We start from the raw sequence: 18,436 nt of genomic DNA, 5'->3' as shown, positions 1-18,436 counted from the left end.
TATGCGCCACCATACACAGCCTTTAAAAACAAAACAGACTGGATAACATGGGATTTGGAGATCAAACTCTGGTCCTTGTACTTTCCTGACTGAGCTACCACTCCAGTCTGCTTTTCTTCCCTCTTAATGCTAGTCTGTGATGCAGCTATGACCCCTGCCCATGGGACTTTTGCCAACCATTCTCCTTGACCTACTCCCAGTTTTATCTTTCCTTCTGGCTTCTGGCTGGGTTGGTCACCAGTGTCTTCAGGCACCTGAACCATCTCCCCTCATAGCCTTGGGCACGTGGGATTAAAGGCAGGCTCCCGGGTCAAGCCTGGTGACTAGCTCCTCTGGGAATTCTGATGTGCTGTTGAGTCTCTGCACTGGAGACGCATGGACCTTTGAACTGCTCCATGCTTTCCCCGCTGACTGATCTTGAGGCTGCGTCTCATTTGGGGGCTTCGCAGTTGTTTCCACACTGCTGGTGAAATGTCAGCCCCATGGTCACACCTAGGGGATGTTAGATCTGCTCTATCTCATGCTTCGGTTTCCTGCCTCTTCATTTTTTCCACCCTCCTCCCTTTCCCCAGCCCCTCTCTACAGCTCTTCAAGGGTCCACTTACGCCAGGAGCCACAGCGTGCTATGATTTAGAGTTGCTCAAGGGAAACCACGCTCCACCACATGCCCATCACAGACTGTAACAGCTTTAGCACTGGAGGAACCTGCTTCCCCCTTCCCAGGCTCCCACAGCGTCACCATTAATCATTATCTTAAAACAGATGAGGGGTTGGGGTGGGTAGCTGATGACTGAGGAATGGAGGTGACCCTGGCGTTGAGGAACTTCAGAGACAGAGCTGCTAAAAGGGCTGTTGAGTGCAGAGAGAACATAACATCTTGACCATACTGTGAACCTCCATGTCACCTGGGGCTCCCAGCCCTAGGGTTGAAGCCTGTCCCCCCTTGTCTACTTACTCCTCCTCAGGGGTCAGAGCAGGGACAGGGCCTGCCTGGCTCTCCTGGCTGTGAAGTGTACCCCAAGTGCTCATGTATTGAAAGTTCTGGCCAGAGCCGTAGCACTACTGGGAGGCCAGCTAGCTTCTTCTGTGAATTTAGTCCTTTGATGAGTTCATGGCTAAACAGGAAGTGAGGTCAAGTTAGAGTCAGTAGCTCACTAGCTTTGAAGGGTGTATCTTGTCCTCAGGCCCTTCTTTCCTCTCTCTGTCCCTCTCTACTTTCTAGATGCCACGAAGTGAGTAGTTTGACCCTGCCACACCCTTTCACCATAAAGTACTGCTTTGCCACAGGCCCAGAAACAATGGCGCCACTCAATCGTGGGTTGACATCTCTGGGACTGTGAACCAAAAATAACGCCTTTCTCCCTTGAAGTTGTCTTCTCAAGTATTTCGCCACAGCCATGAAAATGAACACATCACCTTTCATCGCCATATTCCTATTTTGTTTTGTTTTGTTTGAGACAGGGTCTCTCTGTGTAACCTTAGCTGTCCTAGACTCCCTTTGTAGACCAGGCTGGTCTTGAACCCACAGCGATCTGCCTGCCTCTGCCTCCTGAGTGCTGGGATTAAAGGCACGAGTCACTTTGCCCAGCCTCCATATTGCTTTTATCACATAAATTTAGAACTCTGAAGCTAGACACGATCATGCATGTGGTTCTGGGGCCTCGGGAGGCTGAATGAGAGGATCGTTTGAGTCCAGTAGTTCTAGACCATCCTGGACATAACAGGGAGACCGATCTCTTTTTCTCTCTCTCTTTCTCAAAACTCCATACCCATTAAGCAATAATGGTATACCCCAATTTCCCCTCTCCTTAATTGTCCATATGCTTATTGATATTTGTGTCTCTGAAGAAATGTTTATTAAGTCTTTTGCTCAAGTTTTAATCATCTTGATTTTAGTTATTGGCTTAGCTATTAATCTCTTATTGGAAATATTTTTTTTTAGGTTTTTTGAGATAAGTTTTCTCTGTGCAGCTCTGGCTGTCCTGGAACTTGCTCTGTAGACCAGGCTGGCCTCGAATTCACAGAGATCCGCCTGCTTCTGCCTTCCTGAATGCTGAGATTAAAGATGTGCACAGTCATGTTGGACATATTACAATGGTTTGTAAGTAGAAATAGAAGAGCAAAAGAGGCGGCCACATGAGGACTCAGCCCAACACTGGTGATTTAGAAGATGAAAGATAAAGGCTGTGAGCCTCAGGATGCCCAGGAAGTACCAATTGCAGCCCAGTGACCCTGATTGGACCAAGCTGAGGGAGCCCCATCTTGTCCTACTTTGCTATGCTGGGGACTGAAGTCAGGGTCTCACCTGTGCTAGGCAAGTGTTGTACTGTTAAACTACATTCATAGCCTGACCTAGTTTAGACTTCTGACTTATAGAACCTGGAGGCAGAAACTGAGCAGAGATCATACAGGAACGGTGCTTACTGGCTTGCTCAGTCTGCTTTTGTTTGTTGTTTTTTGAGACAGGGTTTCTCTGTTACTCTGGCTGTCTGGAACTCACTTTGTAAACCAGGCTGGCCTCAAACTCACAGAGATCCACCTGCCTCTGCCTCCTAAGTGCACCACCACGCCTGGCACAGCCTGCTTTTTTATACAACTTGGAGCTACCTCTCTAGGGACGGCACCACCCATAATGTGTTGTTTTCAGTAATAGGGTCTTAACATCTAGTTGCAGTGGCCACCAAGAGCAGTGGCAACATCATGTGCTGTTTTGATGGCCTCTGGGGAAGACATTAAAAAAAAGCTTATCTACCTTTATTTTATATGCATTGGTGTTTTTCCTGCATGTCTGTGTGAGAGCATCAGATCTTGGAGTTACAGACGGTTGTGAGCTGCCATGTGGGTGCTGGGATTTGAACCTGGGTCCTCTGGAAGAAAAGTCAGTGACCTTGACTGCTGAGCCATCTCTCCATCTTTCCTTCTTAGGAAGCAGCTGGAGACAGATAAATGGCTCTGCTGAGCTTCTGAGTTGTTGAATAGGGTCCTTGTTCTTTTGTTTAGATTTCCCTTAAGGTTTCTACATTTATTTAGGAGGATGTATTTTCCAGCTTACTATCTGGTGGCTCTCAGGCTTTCTCTCCCAGACTCTGGGCTAATGAAGCTCTGGATGGTGCTTGCTGGTGTTTCCTTGGCAACTGCCTACGGATGCTGTCCACATCCATGGTACCTGATGATTCTTTCTGATTCATTTGGAAGGTTTTATTTATTTTATTATTATTTCAGATAAGGATGATGGCCACGCACCACCACAGCCAGTTCAAACTCAGATTATTTAACAGCTTCACTAGCAGTGCATGAAAACTCCATTTTCCTGTTTGCCAGCATGTTATGCCACTCAAAACTTACAGCAGTTGTAGCTAGGGGAGATGGTTCAGTGGTTTAAGTGCTTGCCATGCTAGGGTGAGGTCATGAGTTAGATCCCAGCACCTTTCAATACCAGCTGTGCACTGTGGCTTGACTGTAATTCCAGCCTTAGAAGGCAGAGACAGGGGATCCCAGAGCAAGCCTGCTAGCAAGATTAGCTATCTTGGTGATTTCTGACTGTACCCCAAACTACAAACATTAGTTTCATTTTGACCCATAGGTGGCACTAGTCATTCTGGAACCTTCCCTAGCAGCACAAAAAAGGGCAGAAAGACATACATACATACATACATACATACATACATACATGTGTGTGTGATTTTTTTTTGAGACAGGGTTTCTCTGTTCCTGGCTGTCCTGGACTCACTTTGCATAACAGGCTGGCTTCAGACACACAGAAATCTGCCTCCCAAGTACTGGGATTAAAGGCATGCACCACCACGCCAGGCTCAGAAAGGAATTTCTGTGCCAATCAAGCAGTATTTGTAAATAAAGCAGTTTATCCTAATGTCCTTAGTTAGAAGGTACAACTGAAAATATAGACACGTTTGTTTCTTAGGAAAAATCTAGTATGTTCTCCTCAGAGAAACTTACTTGGAAAAGGCAGGTATCTAGAAAGGAGTTGTGTTAGAAAGCTCAGCACACAAGGCAGGAACTACCTCAATACAGACATTTTAATAAGTAAATACATGCTTTAGTGTCAGTGGTGGGGAAGACATAAGCAGATGGCTGCCAGGCAGAGCCACACACTCAGTATTCCTCCCCTTCTTCAGCCTCTGCTTCCACGGAATCCACGCCCACCTCTTCATAATCCTTCTCCAGAGCTGCCAGGTCCTCGCGGGCCTCTGAGAACTCCCCTTCCTCCATGCCTTCTCCCACGTACCAGTGCACAAAGGCCCGCTTGGCGTACATGAGGTCAAACTTGTGGTCCAGGCGGGCCCAGGCTTCTGCGATGGCAGTGGTGTTGCTGAGCATGCACACGGCCCGCTGCACCTTGGCCAGGTCTCCCCCAGGGACCACGGTGGGGGGCTGGTAGTTGATGCCCACCTGCCAGAGAAGGAGAAAGGCAGTGAAGTTTATAGTGACACCAGAAAAGATAGTTCACTCCAAGTTGGCAACTCTGGACCCCACTCAAACTACAAAAACTCATACTATCTTTTAAGGAATGAAAAAAGATTTTAAAGTATTTACTTGAATTACCAAGGCCAAACTGGGAACAACACACTGAACTGACCTACACCTCACAGTACAATAAAGGCCAAAAAGAAGAAGCCTACCCAAGGCAGACTGCTTGCTTAGTGAAAAGAAATCTGACATATCTTCATGTGTAGAAAACACTCATACAGCAGTGACCTCTGGGAAGAACATGTTGGAGCTGAAGGATGGAGACACCTGGGAATATGCTAAGCTGGTGACCCTCATGAAAAACACATGGTTGTTAGCAGCAGCTAGGAACACAGCCGGACTGTAGCTGGGCCAGGTAAGGACAGAGACCCAAGGGGTGCTCCTCAGATCAAGAAGTACACTCCTACTCTAAGAAGGAACACGTGTCCTTTGCTCCTCCCTGCTGGCCTGTCAACCAACATCACCTATATAATGCATCTTAAATATGCACAGATCAACCACACTGATGCTAACAAACAGGAACCTAGGGAAGATTCTAACAGGGTCCATCTGGTGCTGGCCGACCCTTTCTCTAAGGACTGCTCCTAATTTACACTTCCCTGTAGGCCGGCGCTTTACTGCAGACACAGGTACAGCTGGAGGAACTGGACTGAGGTACAACATTCCCCGACCTCACCTTGCCTTCTCAGTATGTCACTGACTGAGAAACACTCATCTGCATATAGTCTGGTAATTGATGGTTTGAGAAATAAGGTTTGGGGCCTGGAGATGGTGCTGCATGCTTTAATCGCAACACTAAGAGGGCAGAGGCAGGGGGATGTCTGTGAGTTTGAAGACATCCTGGTTACACAGTAATTTCCAGGAAAGTCAGGGCTATACAGAGAAATCCTGTTTTGAAAAACCAGAGACCACCACCACACCCCACAAGAATAAACCAAAACAAGAAAGAAGGGTTGGTAGTTTACAGTTCTAAGAAAAAGGGTTCCCAGGATTATTCACAAGTGTCACATCACTTAGCACCTTAACTACTCACTACACATGCTTTCTTTGGAGCCTGACATGGAAAGGGGACTTCTTCCCACAGACTGTCGCTTGCTCAGATATAGTGTCACAACACCCATCCTACCTTAAATCCCGTTGGGCACCAATCCACAAACTGGATGGTGCGCTTGGTCTTGATGGTGGCAATAGCCGCATTGACATCCTTCGGGACCACGTCGCCCCTGTACAGCATGCAGCAGGCCATGTATTTGCCATGGCGAGGGTCACACTTGACCATCTGGTTGGCTGGCTCGAAGCAAGCGTTGGTGATCTCTGCCACTGACAGCTGCTCATGGTACGCCTTCTCAGCGGAGATGACCGGGGCGTAGGTAGCCAGCGGGAAGTGGATGCGAGGGTATGGCACCAGGTTGGTCTGGAATTCTGTCAGGTCCACATTCAGGGCCCCATCAAACCTCAGGGAGGCTGTGATGGATGACACGATCTGCCCAATCAGACGATTGAGGTTGGTGTATGTGGGACGCTCGATATCCAGGTTGCGCCGGCAGATGTCATAGATGGCTTCGTTGTCCACCATGAAAGCACAGTCAGAATGTTCCAGCGTCGTGTGTGTGGTCAGGATGGAGTTGTAGGGCTCCACGACCGCTGTGGACACCTGGGGGGCGGGGTAGATGGCAAACTCCAGCTTGGACTTCTTGCCATAGTCCACCGAAAGCCGCTCCATGAGCAGAGATGCGAACCCAGATCCTGTGCCGCCTCCAAAGCTGTGGAAGATGAGGAAGCCCTGCAGTCCTGTGCACAGATCTGCCTGTGAGAAAGCCAGAGCGTGTAAGCCAGTGACCGTAGAGCCACACCATGCCCTCCACACCCTGCATTTGTGACTTCTGTTTCTGCAAACTGATCCAGTTCAGACTGTCTACAACACACAGGGGCACTTGGAATACAAGGAACACCGTGGATGCGTCTCAGCACAGGATGTGTAAGATGTTTTGGTAAACTCATGATGTATTCCTCACTCTCACAGATTTCCCAAAATGACCGTGCTTGACAGTTTTATGCCAACCTGACACAAGCTACAGTCATCTGAGAAGATGGATCCTTCATTAAAAAAACAAACAAAATACCCCAAAAACCTCCTTAGGATCAGGTTGTAGGAAGTCTGTAAGGCATTTTCTAATTTAGTGATTGATGGGGGAGGGCACAGGCCATTGTGCCATCCCTGGGGTGGTGGTCCAGGGCCCTGTAAGGAAGCAGGCTGAGCAAGCTAAAGGGAACAAGCCAGTAAGCAGCGCCCCTCCATGGCCTCTGCATCAGCTCCTGCCTCCAGGGTCCTGCATTTTTTAGTTCCTGCCCTGACTTCCTTCAATGATGAGCAGAGCTGTGGAAGTGGAAGCTAGTTAAACCCTTTCCTCCCCATGATGCTCTGCTCATGGTGCTTCACCACAGCAACGGTAACCCAACAAGACAGTGACCCCACCACCATTAACGCTGACTCTCTGGGCCAGGACAAGCGCCACACGGAGCCTCCTCTGCGATCCTCTCACCAGTTTCCGGATGCGGTCCAGGACCAGGTCGACAATCTCCTTGCCAATGGTATAGTGGCCTCGCGCATAGTTGTTGGCCGCATCTTCCTTCCCAGTGATCAGCTGCTCTGGGTGGAAGAGCTGCCTGTAGGTTCCTGTGCGCACTTCATCTAGAGAGAGACCATGTGCTCTGTGAGTCTTTCAGTTCCACTGTGCATGTCTGTCTCCAGGGTCTCCTGGCCTTTGGGGACACAGACACCACACATGACACTCTCCGGTTCTTACTAACTAGGCCCCAGCACACAGTGCACAGCCTGGCTCTTCTGCAGAGGTTTCAGTGGGCTTCTGCCACTCTGCCAGGAAAGCCTCCACCCAGGGCCCAGGCACCTACCGACCACAGTGGGCTCCAGGTCCACAAACACTGCTCTGGGCACGTGCTTGCCAGCTCCAGTCTCACTGAAGAATGTGTTGAAGGAGTCGTCCCCGCCGCCAATGGTTTTGTCACTTGGCATCTGACCGTCAGGCTGAATACCATGTTCAAGGCAGTACAACTCCCAGCAGGCATTGCCAATCTGGACGCCTGCCTGCCCCACGTGGATAGAGATACACTCACGCTGGAAAACAGAACAGACACTTGACTCTCTGGCTCATGTGAACCTGTATGGCTGACAGACAGATAATTATGTATAGTACCTCAGTATCTCTCTTCAGGCTTTATTTACAACAATGGCTCAGGTGTTCCTTTCCTCTCTATTAAAACTGCCCATAGGTGTGGTTGTGCAAGCCATGATCCCAGTACTTAGAAGCAAAGATTAGGTAGAGTGCATGTCCAACCCTATCTCAAAACACACAACACAAACACACACACATACAGAGAGAGGAGAGAGATGGAGGTCAAGAGGGGGAGAGGGGGAGGGTGAGCGGGAGTGCACACGCATGCGCCCAGTGGCAGGCAGGGGGCTGGTGGGGGTGGGGGAGGGAGATTTGTCTCCTCTAAATTTGCCCTACTTGGATATATAGTTTCACTCACCCTGGCTGACCTCAACCAGTGGCAATTGTCTTACCTCAGCCTCTCCTGTGCTGGGATCCCGGATGTAAGCTGCCACACCAGGCTGGCCAAACTATCAAACAGCAGCTAGCCCAGAGCATAAACATTTGCCACTCTTTAAAAACATGGTTAGTTTGAGACTTGGAAACCATGCAATGCTAACAATAGTTCATCAGGGATAGTCACAGCAAGTCTCAGAAAAATCTGTCAGGGTTTACCTTAGCCTGACAGAAGAATAGGATATTCTCCAGCGAGGACTGCCATTATAGTTCCCAGGTCACCCAGGGAAAGCCTGGAGAGTCACAGGGTCTTCTACCTGCCCATCTAGATCAGCCTTTTTTCTCTCTCTCCAACCCACTGTGTACCTGGAAGCTACCTCATGTACACATCTGTTATTAGTCAGTTAATATTCTTCACAAAGATACCAACCCACTTAAGAATGATGCTCTTCCTTTTAGGCCTCATGAATATAACACTCCCAGACATTGTTCCGTGTTGAGATGCTGGCTGCATTATCCTGAGGGTTTTTTTTTTCTTTATTCACAAATTTTAAGGGAATTTTAAATTTTATTTTAAAACTTAAGGGACTGGCTACATATTCTAGGCTATCCTGGAGAATGCAATCTTTGTTTCAGCGTACAGAGTGCAAGGACTATAGGCATGGGCAACCATATCCAACTTTTGGGTTCTTTAGCCCTACACTTATATAAGTTGCACATTTTATGATTCTACCCAACTGAACGATTATAAATGGAATATATGCAAGGACCTAATTACACTCAGCAACCACTTATTCAATTTTAAAGAAATACTTGGAGGTTAAGTGAAAATTGCAGGAGTATGTCACATTTATATACGGTACAGCACAGTATCCTTCCTGTGGCCCATGGGCAAAACATGACCCAGGCTATCAATGTGGATATAAACTTATTAAGTATATGTATATATATATGAAAATATATGTAAACCATGGGTCCTTGAGCATAATTTCAGAGAACACCGTTGCAATGTCATGCAAACTGCATGCATGTTCTTGCTGCTTGTACTCATGCACGCTTCGGCTATGAAACGTGGCATGCACCGTCCAGCGCGCTACCTCTCAGGAGCAGAAGCTCACTTAGTAGCATGAACAGTAAGTGACTCCTGCTTGTGGGCAACTGAAGAGTGGAACAGCGACTGTTTCATCGACCGCCACAAACAGTAGGTGTCAACTGCTGTCTAGAGGACAGGAAGGGGCATTTACTAAGAGTGTTTCTACCCCTCGGACAGGCCTCAGAGTCCTCTCTGAGCTTTACAGGTGGCTGCTTTGTGATGCACTGAGGGCTGCAAAGGCCCAAACCCCTGCTCTCTAATTTCCTGTCAATTTTCTTTTTCTTTCTTTTGTTTGGAGACAGGGTGACACCATATAAGTCTGGCTGACTCAAACTCACAAAGATAAAGCTTCTGCCTCTGGGGTGGTGGGGTTAAAGGCATATGCCACTATGCCCGGACACCAGTTTCATTGTTGTTTGTTTTTTTGGAGACAAGGTTTCTTTATGTAGCCTTGGCTGTCCTTGATTTGTGGACCTGGCTGGCTTTGAACTCACTGAGATCCACCTGTCTCTGCCTCCCTGAATGCTGAGATTTATGTGTGGCACTGGACCTGGCTACTGGGTTTCTTAAAAAAAAAAGGGGGGGGGCTTTAGAGATGGCCCAGTGATATAAAGTCATTTACTGGTAAACTTCACTCCCTGCTTTGATCTCTGGGACCTACTTAGTGGAAAAAGAGAATTGTCTCCTGGGTGTTGTCTTCTTATCTTTACTGACAGCCACGTGCACATTCATTTAAACAGATGTTAAAAAAAAAAAGATGTAAAACCAAATATATTTCCTTATCTCATTCCTTAAAGGCTCAACAAGCCTTCTTCAATAATGTCTCAAAAAAGAAAAGAACACCACTCTCAAAAAAGAAAAAGTTGCTGGGCAGTGGTGGCGCACGCCTTTAGTCCCAGCACTCGGGAGGCCAAGGCAGACAGATTGCAGTGAGTTCGAGGCCAGCCTGGTCTACAAAATGAGTCCACGTCAGCCAAGGCTACACAGAGAAACTCTGTTTCAAAAAAGAAAAAAAAAAGTTACCAAGATTCTTAAATGAAAGATGGATATATTTATTTTTTGGAGGCAATTACTAACATTCGACTTAATCTGCAGATAAGTGTATGTTCTTAGAGGTTAATTCGAAAAGGCACATGCAAAAACAGTGTGGTTAATTTTGTACAACTTGACACTAAGTAGAGCCAGCTGGTAAGAGGGGATGTGAACATGTCTGTCGGTCATTTCCTTGATTAATGGTTTATGTGGGAGGACACAGCCCACAATGGGTGGTATAGGGCCTGCTGTATTTAAACAGGCAGGCTGAGCAAGCCAGTAAACAATATTTCTAGATTGCTTCTTCAGTCAGTTCCTGCTTAGGTTTCCTGATCACGGGCCAGGAAGCCTGTAAGCCCCCTGTAAGCCAATTAAATCCTCCCTGATGGCAGTGTTTTATCATGGCAACAGGAAAGCAGATTAGCACAAGCTGCCAAATTCTATTCGTGTCAAGGATTGTGTGATAGAAACAAAGTGATGCGATTAATCTATCTTCTCAACAGGGAAAAAAAAATAATGAAAAAATAATGATCAAGCCAGGCACGGTGGTACATGACAGTGGCCAGGCACTGAGGAGACTGAGACAAACAGATGAGTTTGAGGTTAACAAGGATGATGAGATCCTGTCAAAAACAAAGACAAATTCTGGCTGTTTAGAGGCAGGTTTTATGTTATTTTTAACTATGTGTTCCTTTTCAGAGAATACAAGTTCTTAAGAAGTTTTCTGCTGGGTTGGAGAGTTGGTTAGGAGAACACTCTTGACAAGAGCAATGTGGTTCCTAAGCTCACAACTGCCTGACTGTAGCTCCTGAGTCTTCAATGCCCTCTTCTGGCCTCTCTGGAAATAGCTCTGGGAAATAGGGACACATACTTTTTACAGACACACATGGACAATGATTTCTTTTTCTTTCTTTCTTTTTTAAAGACTTATTTATTATGTGCATTGGTGTTTTGCCTGCATATATGTCTGTGTGGGAATGCCAGATCCCCTGGAACTGGAGTTTGAGACAGTTGTGAGCTGCCATGTGGGTGCTGGGAATTGAACCGAGGTCCTTAGGAAGAACAGCTAGTGCGTTTAACCTCTGAGCTATCTCTGTAGCCCCTCCCCTCAACTTTTTGGGTCCCCCCCCTCGAGACAGGGTTTCTCTGTGTAGCCTTGCCTGTTTTGGATTTGCTTTTTGGGCTCAGTTACCTTTTACTTTCCCTGGTACCAACTTCGTTGCTTGTTCTCTCAGTCAAGGGCGCGGTTATCAGGAAACAAAACAAAAGCTCCCTCTCCAAAACCCTATCTGCCACATCCTTTGTTGCATTTTCCTGAGACTGGAATCCTATGAGGTGGGGCTGACCTCAAACTCTCGTGCCCTCTCCACCCTGCAGGGACTGCACGCAGGAGCTGCACCGCACCAGCCTGGCTCCTCACAGGACCGAACACAGGCGCATGTCGCTCGCACTCGCGTGTGCGGAGTCAGGAGGAAAGCGCGCACTCCTGGGCTGCTTTGCCTCCGCTCACCCTCGCAGGAGCCCGGGCTGGGAGGAAGCCCCAGGCTCCGAGGAGATGGCGGTCTCCCTCCCGTGGGAACCGCCCACCCTCAGAGGCCCTGAGCCCGGCCAGCGCGGCCTGGGGCGGCTCTCACCATGCTGAACTCCGCACACCAGCTCCGCTGCCGCCTCCTCAGCCGTTCCTCACCACTGTCCTCAACCGCCTCTCGCCTGCGCGCTCAACAGCCCAGGCCGCATGCGCGGGGGCTCATTGGCCCAGAGCGCCCCAGGGGCGGGCTTAGGCCCCACATCTCACTTAGGATTGGGTGTGGCTGTGCTGGCACTTTCTGATTGGAGGTGGCTTTGGCGGGAATGCTCTGGAGTGGCTGGAGGGGGACGAGCACTGAAGAGCAGTTGGAGACTGGGGGTCCGCGCGTCCCCGATATCCAGTTTAGGTCAGCACAGGCGGGGTGTTGGGGCCCTTGCTGGTGTGCGCATGCGCGGGGGAGGGGGACTCCCTTGCAGATGCGCACACGTGCATCCCTCAGTCCTTGCTTTTCCTGCTCTCACTTCACCTCACCTCACACGGCCTTACCTGACCTGGTGCAGAAAAGCTGTAGATCCCGCTTCTTCAGAGACTTGAGTTTCTGGGCACCTGTCGAGTCCTGCGTTGCGACCCAGCGCCCTTTTGGAAGTCTGTGTGAACAGTCGTCTATTCCGTCCGACGTTATTTTCTGTGGGAGAGGGTGTGGAAAGGGTTTGGCTGCGCAGCTCTGGCTGGCCTCCAAGTCTATGTAGCTCAGGCTGGCACAACCTCCCTCAGGGCTGAGGCTATAGATGTGCGCCATGTGCGGTGCGGTCAGACCCTCGATCTGCAAATTTGGGGAAACACAAGTCAATATACCTTTCCTTCCTCCGGATATCTAACTGCAGGTAATTGAATAGTAGGCTGTATCATGCTGGGTTTTGTTTTCTGGTTTTTTTGTTTTTTAATTTTTGATACAGTCTTGTGTATCTCACCCTGGTCTTAACTTCATCCGTAACCAAAGATGGATCTGAACTCGCGATCCTCCCGTCTCCACCTCCTTTAACTGGGATCGCAGATACACAGGTCAAGTCTCCTGCTCCAATGGATCCAAGGCCTCTCTTCACCTTTTTAAGGGCGCCTGCATTAATATGTGTGTACTGACGTATTCTGTGTTGATTGGGACACCCTGACTCAGCAAACGAGGTGGGAGAATAATTGAGGGTGATTCTAGACATCAGCCTCAGGCCCCCCCATTCACGCACACCCTCATGCACCTACATCTGCCTATACACTGTCCACCGCGCAAGCAAACATCCACACATACTCCACTCACACACAAAACTGGAAAAAGAAAAAAGCTACAGTTTTCCCAGTTAGCATAAATAGTGTTGTCAGTTTGGTTTTGATTTGCTTTTCTGAGAGACTAATAATATGCATATTTCTAAGTACTCAACTGGCCATTTATATGTTTCTGAAAAGGTGGTTGATTTTTTTTTGTTGGCTCATTTTTAAAATAATCTGATATCAATGAAATGTTATTACTATTTTAATAATCATTAACATGATCAAAATATTACTAACATTTTGTTAATAGATAATAAAAATTGGATTATTTGTTATTTTACTGTGTGACAAGATTTTTTTTTCCTTTATGTAGTCTGGGTACTAATTCCTTGTTGGGTATGTAACCTACAAGTACCCTCTGAGGCTGGTGAGACACTTGCACACACCTAACAAGCATATCTCAATCCCTGGAGTCCACGTGAGAGTGCCTGGCACAATGTGCACATCTGTCATCCTGGCACGCCTACGGTGAGATGGTAAGAGACAAAGAATTGCCTGGAAGCTCACAGCGAACCACCTGGAGTACACAGGGCAGCAGAAACAGGAGCGCTTCTACTGCAGCAAGGTGAAAAGAGAGAACACACCCTCAAAAGTGGTTCTCTGGGGGCTGGGGACGTGGCTCAGCAGTAAGAGGGCTTGCAACTCCTGCAGAGGACCTCTGTGCAGTTCTCAGCGCCCACACCAGGTGCCTCTCAACTCCCTGTGACTCCAGTTCCAAGCAATCTGATGCCCTCTTGTGGTCTCTGTGGGCAATGCATGCGTGTGCGGCACATGCGAACAAGCAGGCACCCACTGGGGCACATAAATAAATACAAAATTTCGAGCCGGGCGTGGTGGTGCACGCCTTTAATCCCAGCACTCGAGATGCAGAGGCAGGTGGATCGCTGTGAGTTCAAGGCCAGCCTGGTCTACAAAGTTAGTCCAGGACAGCCAAAGCTACACAGAGAGACCCTGTCTCAAAAAACCAAAAAACAAAACAAAACAAAACAACAAAAAACAAAATTTCAAGTTTGGCGGGCGGTGGTGGTGATGGTGCACACCCTTAATCCAAGCACTTAGAGGCAGGGACAGGTAGATCTCTGAGTTCCAGGACAGCCTGGGCTGTACGGAGAAACACTGTCTCCAAAACCAAAAACAAATTTAAAATGTGAAAGTTGTCCTCTGATCTGCACATGCATTTTATGGCATGCAAATGCACATGTCCATGTGTTTGTGTGTGCAGGCACCCAACACCTTTCCCACACAAGTAATAAGGGTAATAATAATAATAATAATAATAATAATAATAATAATAATAATGATGATGATGTCATTTCTCTCTGTCCTTCCTCCTTCTCCTGGGCTATCTTTTGATGTGTGAAGTTTTTAAACCTTGACTTTTAATTCACCTATTTTTTCTTTTGTTGCTTATGCTTTTGGTAATGCACTTAAGAAACCAGTCCCTGATCTAAGGCTGCAGAGGTTGCCACCTGTTTCCTTCTAATGGTTTTATAGTTTAAATTCTTGCATTTTGCTCTTTGATCTATGTTGAGTTAATTTTCATTTACTTAAGTGCTGGTGATTGAAACCTGGCCTCAAAGATGTCAGGCAGGTGCTCAGCCTGTCACACCCACATGTGGAGTTGTTGTTGATTTTAATTTAAAAAAAAATCATCTTGCAGGGTGGGGGGGCGGGGAAGAGGGGAAAAAGATTTTTTAAAAAAGAAAGAAAAAAAAAAAGAGAAAAAATATGATCTTAGAAGCCACTCTTCACCCTGGCTGGTGGACAGGCAGTTATCTCAGGACCTCAAGTCAGAAAAGACTGTTCTTTCCCCCATTGAATAGTCTTGGAACCCTCGTAGAAATCAGTTGACCTATAGTTTGATTTCTGGACTCCATTAACATTAATTAACTCCATTAATTAATGCAGTTTTAATCAACTAAGCTACGGCCGTCTTTGTGTCAGTCTCACAGGTTTGATTACTATGACTTTATTGTAAGTTTTGACATCAAGAAGTATCGGCTGGGGGTGGCAGTGCATACCTGTATGATCCCAGCAGAAAGACGACTGAGGCAGGAGGATTACTGTAAACTAAAGTTCAGCCCGTGCTACATAGTGAGACCTGTCTTAAAAGAAAAACGAAACAGGAAAGTGTGAGTCATCTGTTTTTGTTCTTTTCTGAAATAGGATTTTTGACATTATCGTTTTGAGTGTGGGTGTGAGCGTATCATGGCACCTGTGTGGAGGTCAGGGGACAACTTGCAGAAATTGGCACTCTCCTTCCACCATTGTGGGTGCCAGGGATTAAACTCGGGTCTTCAGGTTTGGTGGCAAATGTCTTTACCCACTGATCTTTTAGCCATCTTTCTGGCCTCTCCAAAATAATTTTTATCTATTCTGTGCCTCTTGAATAAGCATATGAATTTTATGGTCAGTTTCATTTCTACAGAGGGGGGCCAATGGAATTTTCACAGGTATCGCTTTGGACATGCAGGTGGAAGTCAGCAGTGACACTGTTGGCTCCTTCAGTCCACGAGCACAAAACGCTTCTGATTAGTCAGTACTTTTTTGTCTTTCAAGACAGGGTTTCTCTGTGTAGCCTTGGCTGTCCTGGACTCCCTTTGTAGACCAGGCCGGCCTCGAACTCACAGTGATCCTCCTGCCTCTGCCTCTGCCTCCGGAGTTCTGGGATTAAAGGTGTGTGCCACCACGCCCAGTTTATTTAGTACTTATTAATGCCTTTCAATAATGCTTTTCTGTATAAGTCTTATAACTTATTTGTTGAGTTTCTTGGTAAGGCTTTAATATTTCTGATGCTATTGTAAATGGATTCCTGCCCCCCAGTTTTATTTCAGTTTGGTTTTTCCAGACAGGGTTTATCTGTACAACAGAGCTGGCTGGCTTTGAACTCACAGAAATCTGCCTGCCTCTGCTTTCCCAGTGTTGGGATTAAAGGTTTATACCACCACACCTAGTCCCTTAGTTTTATTTATTTATTTATATATAAAAAAAACCCCAATGTCTTGGTGGCGCAAGCCTTTAATCCCAACACTCGAGAGGCAGAGGCAGGCAGATCACTGTGAGTTTGAGGCCAGCCTGGTCTATAAAGGAAGTCTAGGACAGCTAAGGCTACACAGAAAAACAAACAAACAAAAGCCCTACAAAAGACAAAACAAAACAAAAAACAAAACAACAACAAAAACCCCCCAATGTCTCATGAGAAATTTTTTGTCTTGCTTTGTTTTTGTTCTTTGAGACAATCTGGGTTTTTCTGTGTAGCCTTGACTTCCTGGACTTATTTGGAGACCAGGCTGGCCTCAATCTCACAGAGATCTGCCTGCCTCTTCTTCCCCGAGTGCTGGGATTACAGGCGTGTGCCACTGCACTTGACTCTCAAATTGATTTTGTAGCTAAGAATGACCGTGAACATCTGATTTTCCCACCTCTACTTTTTAAGCACTAAGACTATAGAGGTGACACTACATCCAAGTAATTTTCAAGTTAATCATTGCTTAGGTTGTCTAGGTTGTCTGTCTGTCTGCGTGCCTGCCTATCTATCTATCTATCTATCTATCTATCTATCTATCTATCTATCTATCTATCTATCTATCAAGACAGGGTCTCCTGTAGTTCAGCCAGCCTCAGGATGGCTGTGTAGTAGTGGAAGATGTCCTTTAATTCCCTGCCCCTCCCTCCCAGGTGTTAAGATGACAAGTGAGTGTCACGATGCCTGGCTGCATGTTGCCTTTTGAAGAAGGCAACTGTTTTCTCTGTAGAGCAGGAAGATGAGAGCACAGGGTGGAGGTGTGTTGCTATGACTGCCTGTGTGTTGCTATGACTGCCTGTGTGTTGCTATGACTGCCTGTGTGTTGTTGCTGGGGTTCTCTCATGTAACTTCTCTCAAGTCATAGATGGAGAGTTAGATTCTGTGACACAAGGGAGGCAGGTCTGACTAATTGTTCCCACACTACCGTCACTTCTGATCGCTCCTGAGCTGGGGAAGTTTAAGCATACGTGTGAGTTTGTGTCTGGAGTTTTCATCTCTTCTAGCTGCCTCCCTGACCCTTCATTGCTGTAGGATTTGACTACCACCTTCTGAAGGGAAAGGAATGCCCATAGGGACACAGGATGTGGTGGGTTTTCTTTTCTTCTTCTCCTCCTTCCTCTTTCTTTTTAAGATGGGGCCTTAGGTATCCTAGGCTGACCTCAAACTCAGTATGTAGAGCTGAGGACAGCCCAGGTGCTGACATTTCAGGTGTGTGCCACCATGCCTGGCTACTATCATAATTTGAGTTTACCAGCCTTTTGTGTGTACTGTCTGGAGGTGAGTTTATTCAAGCGCTTTGTCCTGTCAAAACTGGGCCCCCGACTCTTCTCCTTTACATACGAGTTAGACCACAATGGGCCTAGTGCCTAGAGAGGTGGTGAGAATGACAGAGGCCGGCAAGGTGAGACAGAGGAGGCCGATGAGGGAGTTCCTAGGAGCCCCAAAGATCAGTCAGATGGCAAAGAGCTGAAGGGATACTAAGCCCTTTGGGGTAAATGTCTGTTCCCCCTCACCTGAGGCCTTCCCTCTGCTCCTTCGCTTGTGAGTGGGGCTAGTTGTTGAAGGTCTTTGAGTGAGTCTGTCTCTCCTGTAACAGGGAGGGTGTGGGCTGGGAGGATGGGTGGAAGGGTGGATCTCTGCCGATGCTTCCCTCACAGGGAGAATGTGAGCAATAGTGTCAGGTAATGAGCTGACAGGCGCAGTGCTGGCGAATGTGTCCTGGAATGAGTCAGTCTCCAGCCCCTGCCTTCTCAGCCAGGGTGAGAGCAGCGGGAGAATTCAGGGATCCTGAGGAGGAGCCCCAACTCAGAATGAAGGGAAAGAGTAAAGGTTCCGGGAGCACAGGGCAGAGGAGGCGACAGGACAAACCATCTCCCCTCCTAGAGTTCGGAGTGGGAAAGTGGGCACTGCAGGACGGCAGTGGGGACCAGCACATCCATGTTAAAGGATGTGACAGGCTGGTGACAGGCTGGCATGGGACTAGAATAGGAGCTAGGATGATGTGAGTTTCTGAGTTTTGATTCTTTTTATTTTGAAGACATGGTCTCTGTGTAGTCTCCTGACATAGGGCTTACTGCACAGATGATAAACTGGCCTCCTTCCCTTCCTGCCTCCTCCTCCCAAGTGCTGAGGCTACAGATTCACGCCACCACACCCAGTTGTTTGTGTAGTTTGGGGTGAAGGTACAGAAAAGTGGTCTGTGAATAATTACTGACATTGCAAACCAATATAGCTTATTAGTCAATTAAACATCCTAGTATTCCTTTTGCCCTTTAAGTTCAAATTAGACATTTTTTTTGCTCTGTTACAAAGTTCTAGGTATGTCGTATGTGTGTGTTGGGGATTCCACCTCAGGCCTCAAGTTGCTTAGGAACGCC

General features: G+C 47.3%; 1 protein-coding gene across 1 annotated transcript; it reads right to left on the bottom strand.

The window, feature by feature from the left end:
• Nucleotides 1-4,019: 4,019 nt before the first annotated feature.
• LOC311588572 (tubulin alpha-3 chain) lies at nucleotides 4,020-11,973 on the bottom strand. The gene is made up of 5 exons (XM_084766336.1): nucleotides 11,817-11,973; nucleotides 7,402-7,624; nucleotides 7,032-7,180; nucleotides 5,615-6,295; nucleotides 4,020-4,410 (listed from the first exon to the last, which is right to left on the bottom strand). The coding sequence occupies exons 1-5, from the start codon at nucleotides 11,817-11,819 to the stop codon at nucleotides 4,114-4,116; spliced, it is 1,353 nt and encodes a 450-aa protein (XP_084622462.1). The 5' UTR covers nucleotides 11,820-11,973; the 3' UTR covers nucleotides 4,020-4,113.
• Between the last annotated feature and the right edge of the window lie 6,463 nt (nucleotides 11,974-18,436).

This window comes from Acomys minous (assembly GCF_964271855.1).
Source record: "Acomys minous genome assembly, chromosome: 17".
NCBI classification, from domain to species: Eukaryota; Metazoa; Chordata; class Mammalia; order Rodentia; family Muridae; genus Acomys; species Acomys minous.
The sequence above is the reverse complement of the archived record's forward strand: the minus strand, read 5'-3'. Positions and strand labels throughout refer to the sequence as shown.

Excerpts from the sequence above, each read along its gene's own strand:
- LOC311588572 (XM_084766336.1), bottom strand. Across the intron at positions 6,296-7,031 it reads TGGACCGCATCCGGAAACTG|GCAGATCTGTGCACAGGACT; the intron begins GTGAGAGGATCG and ends GCTTTCTCACAG. Across the intron at positions 4,411-5,614 it reads GGTGCCCAACGGGATTTAAG|GTGGGCATCAACTACCAGCC; the intron begins GTAGGATGGGTG and ends CTTCTCTGGCAG.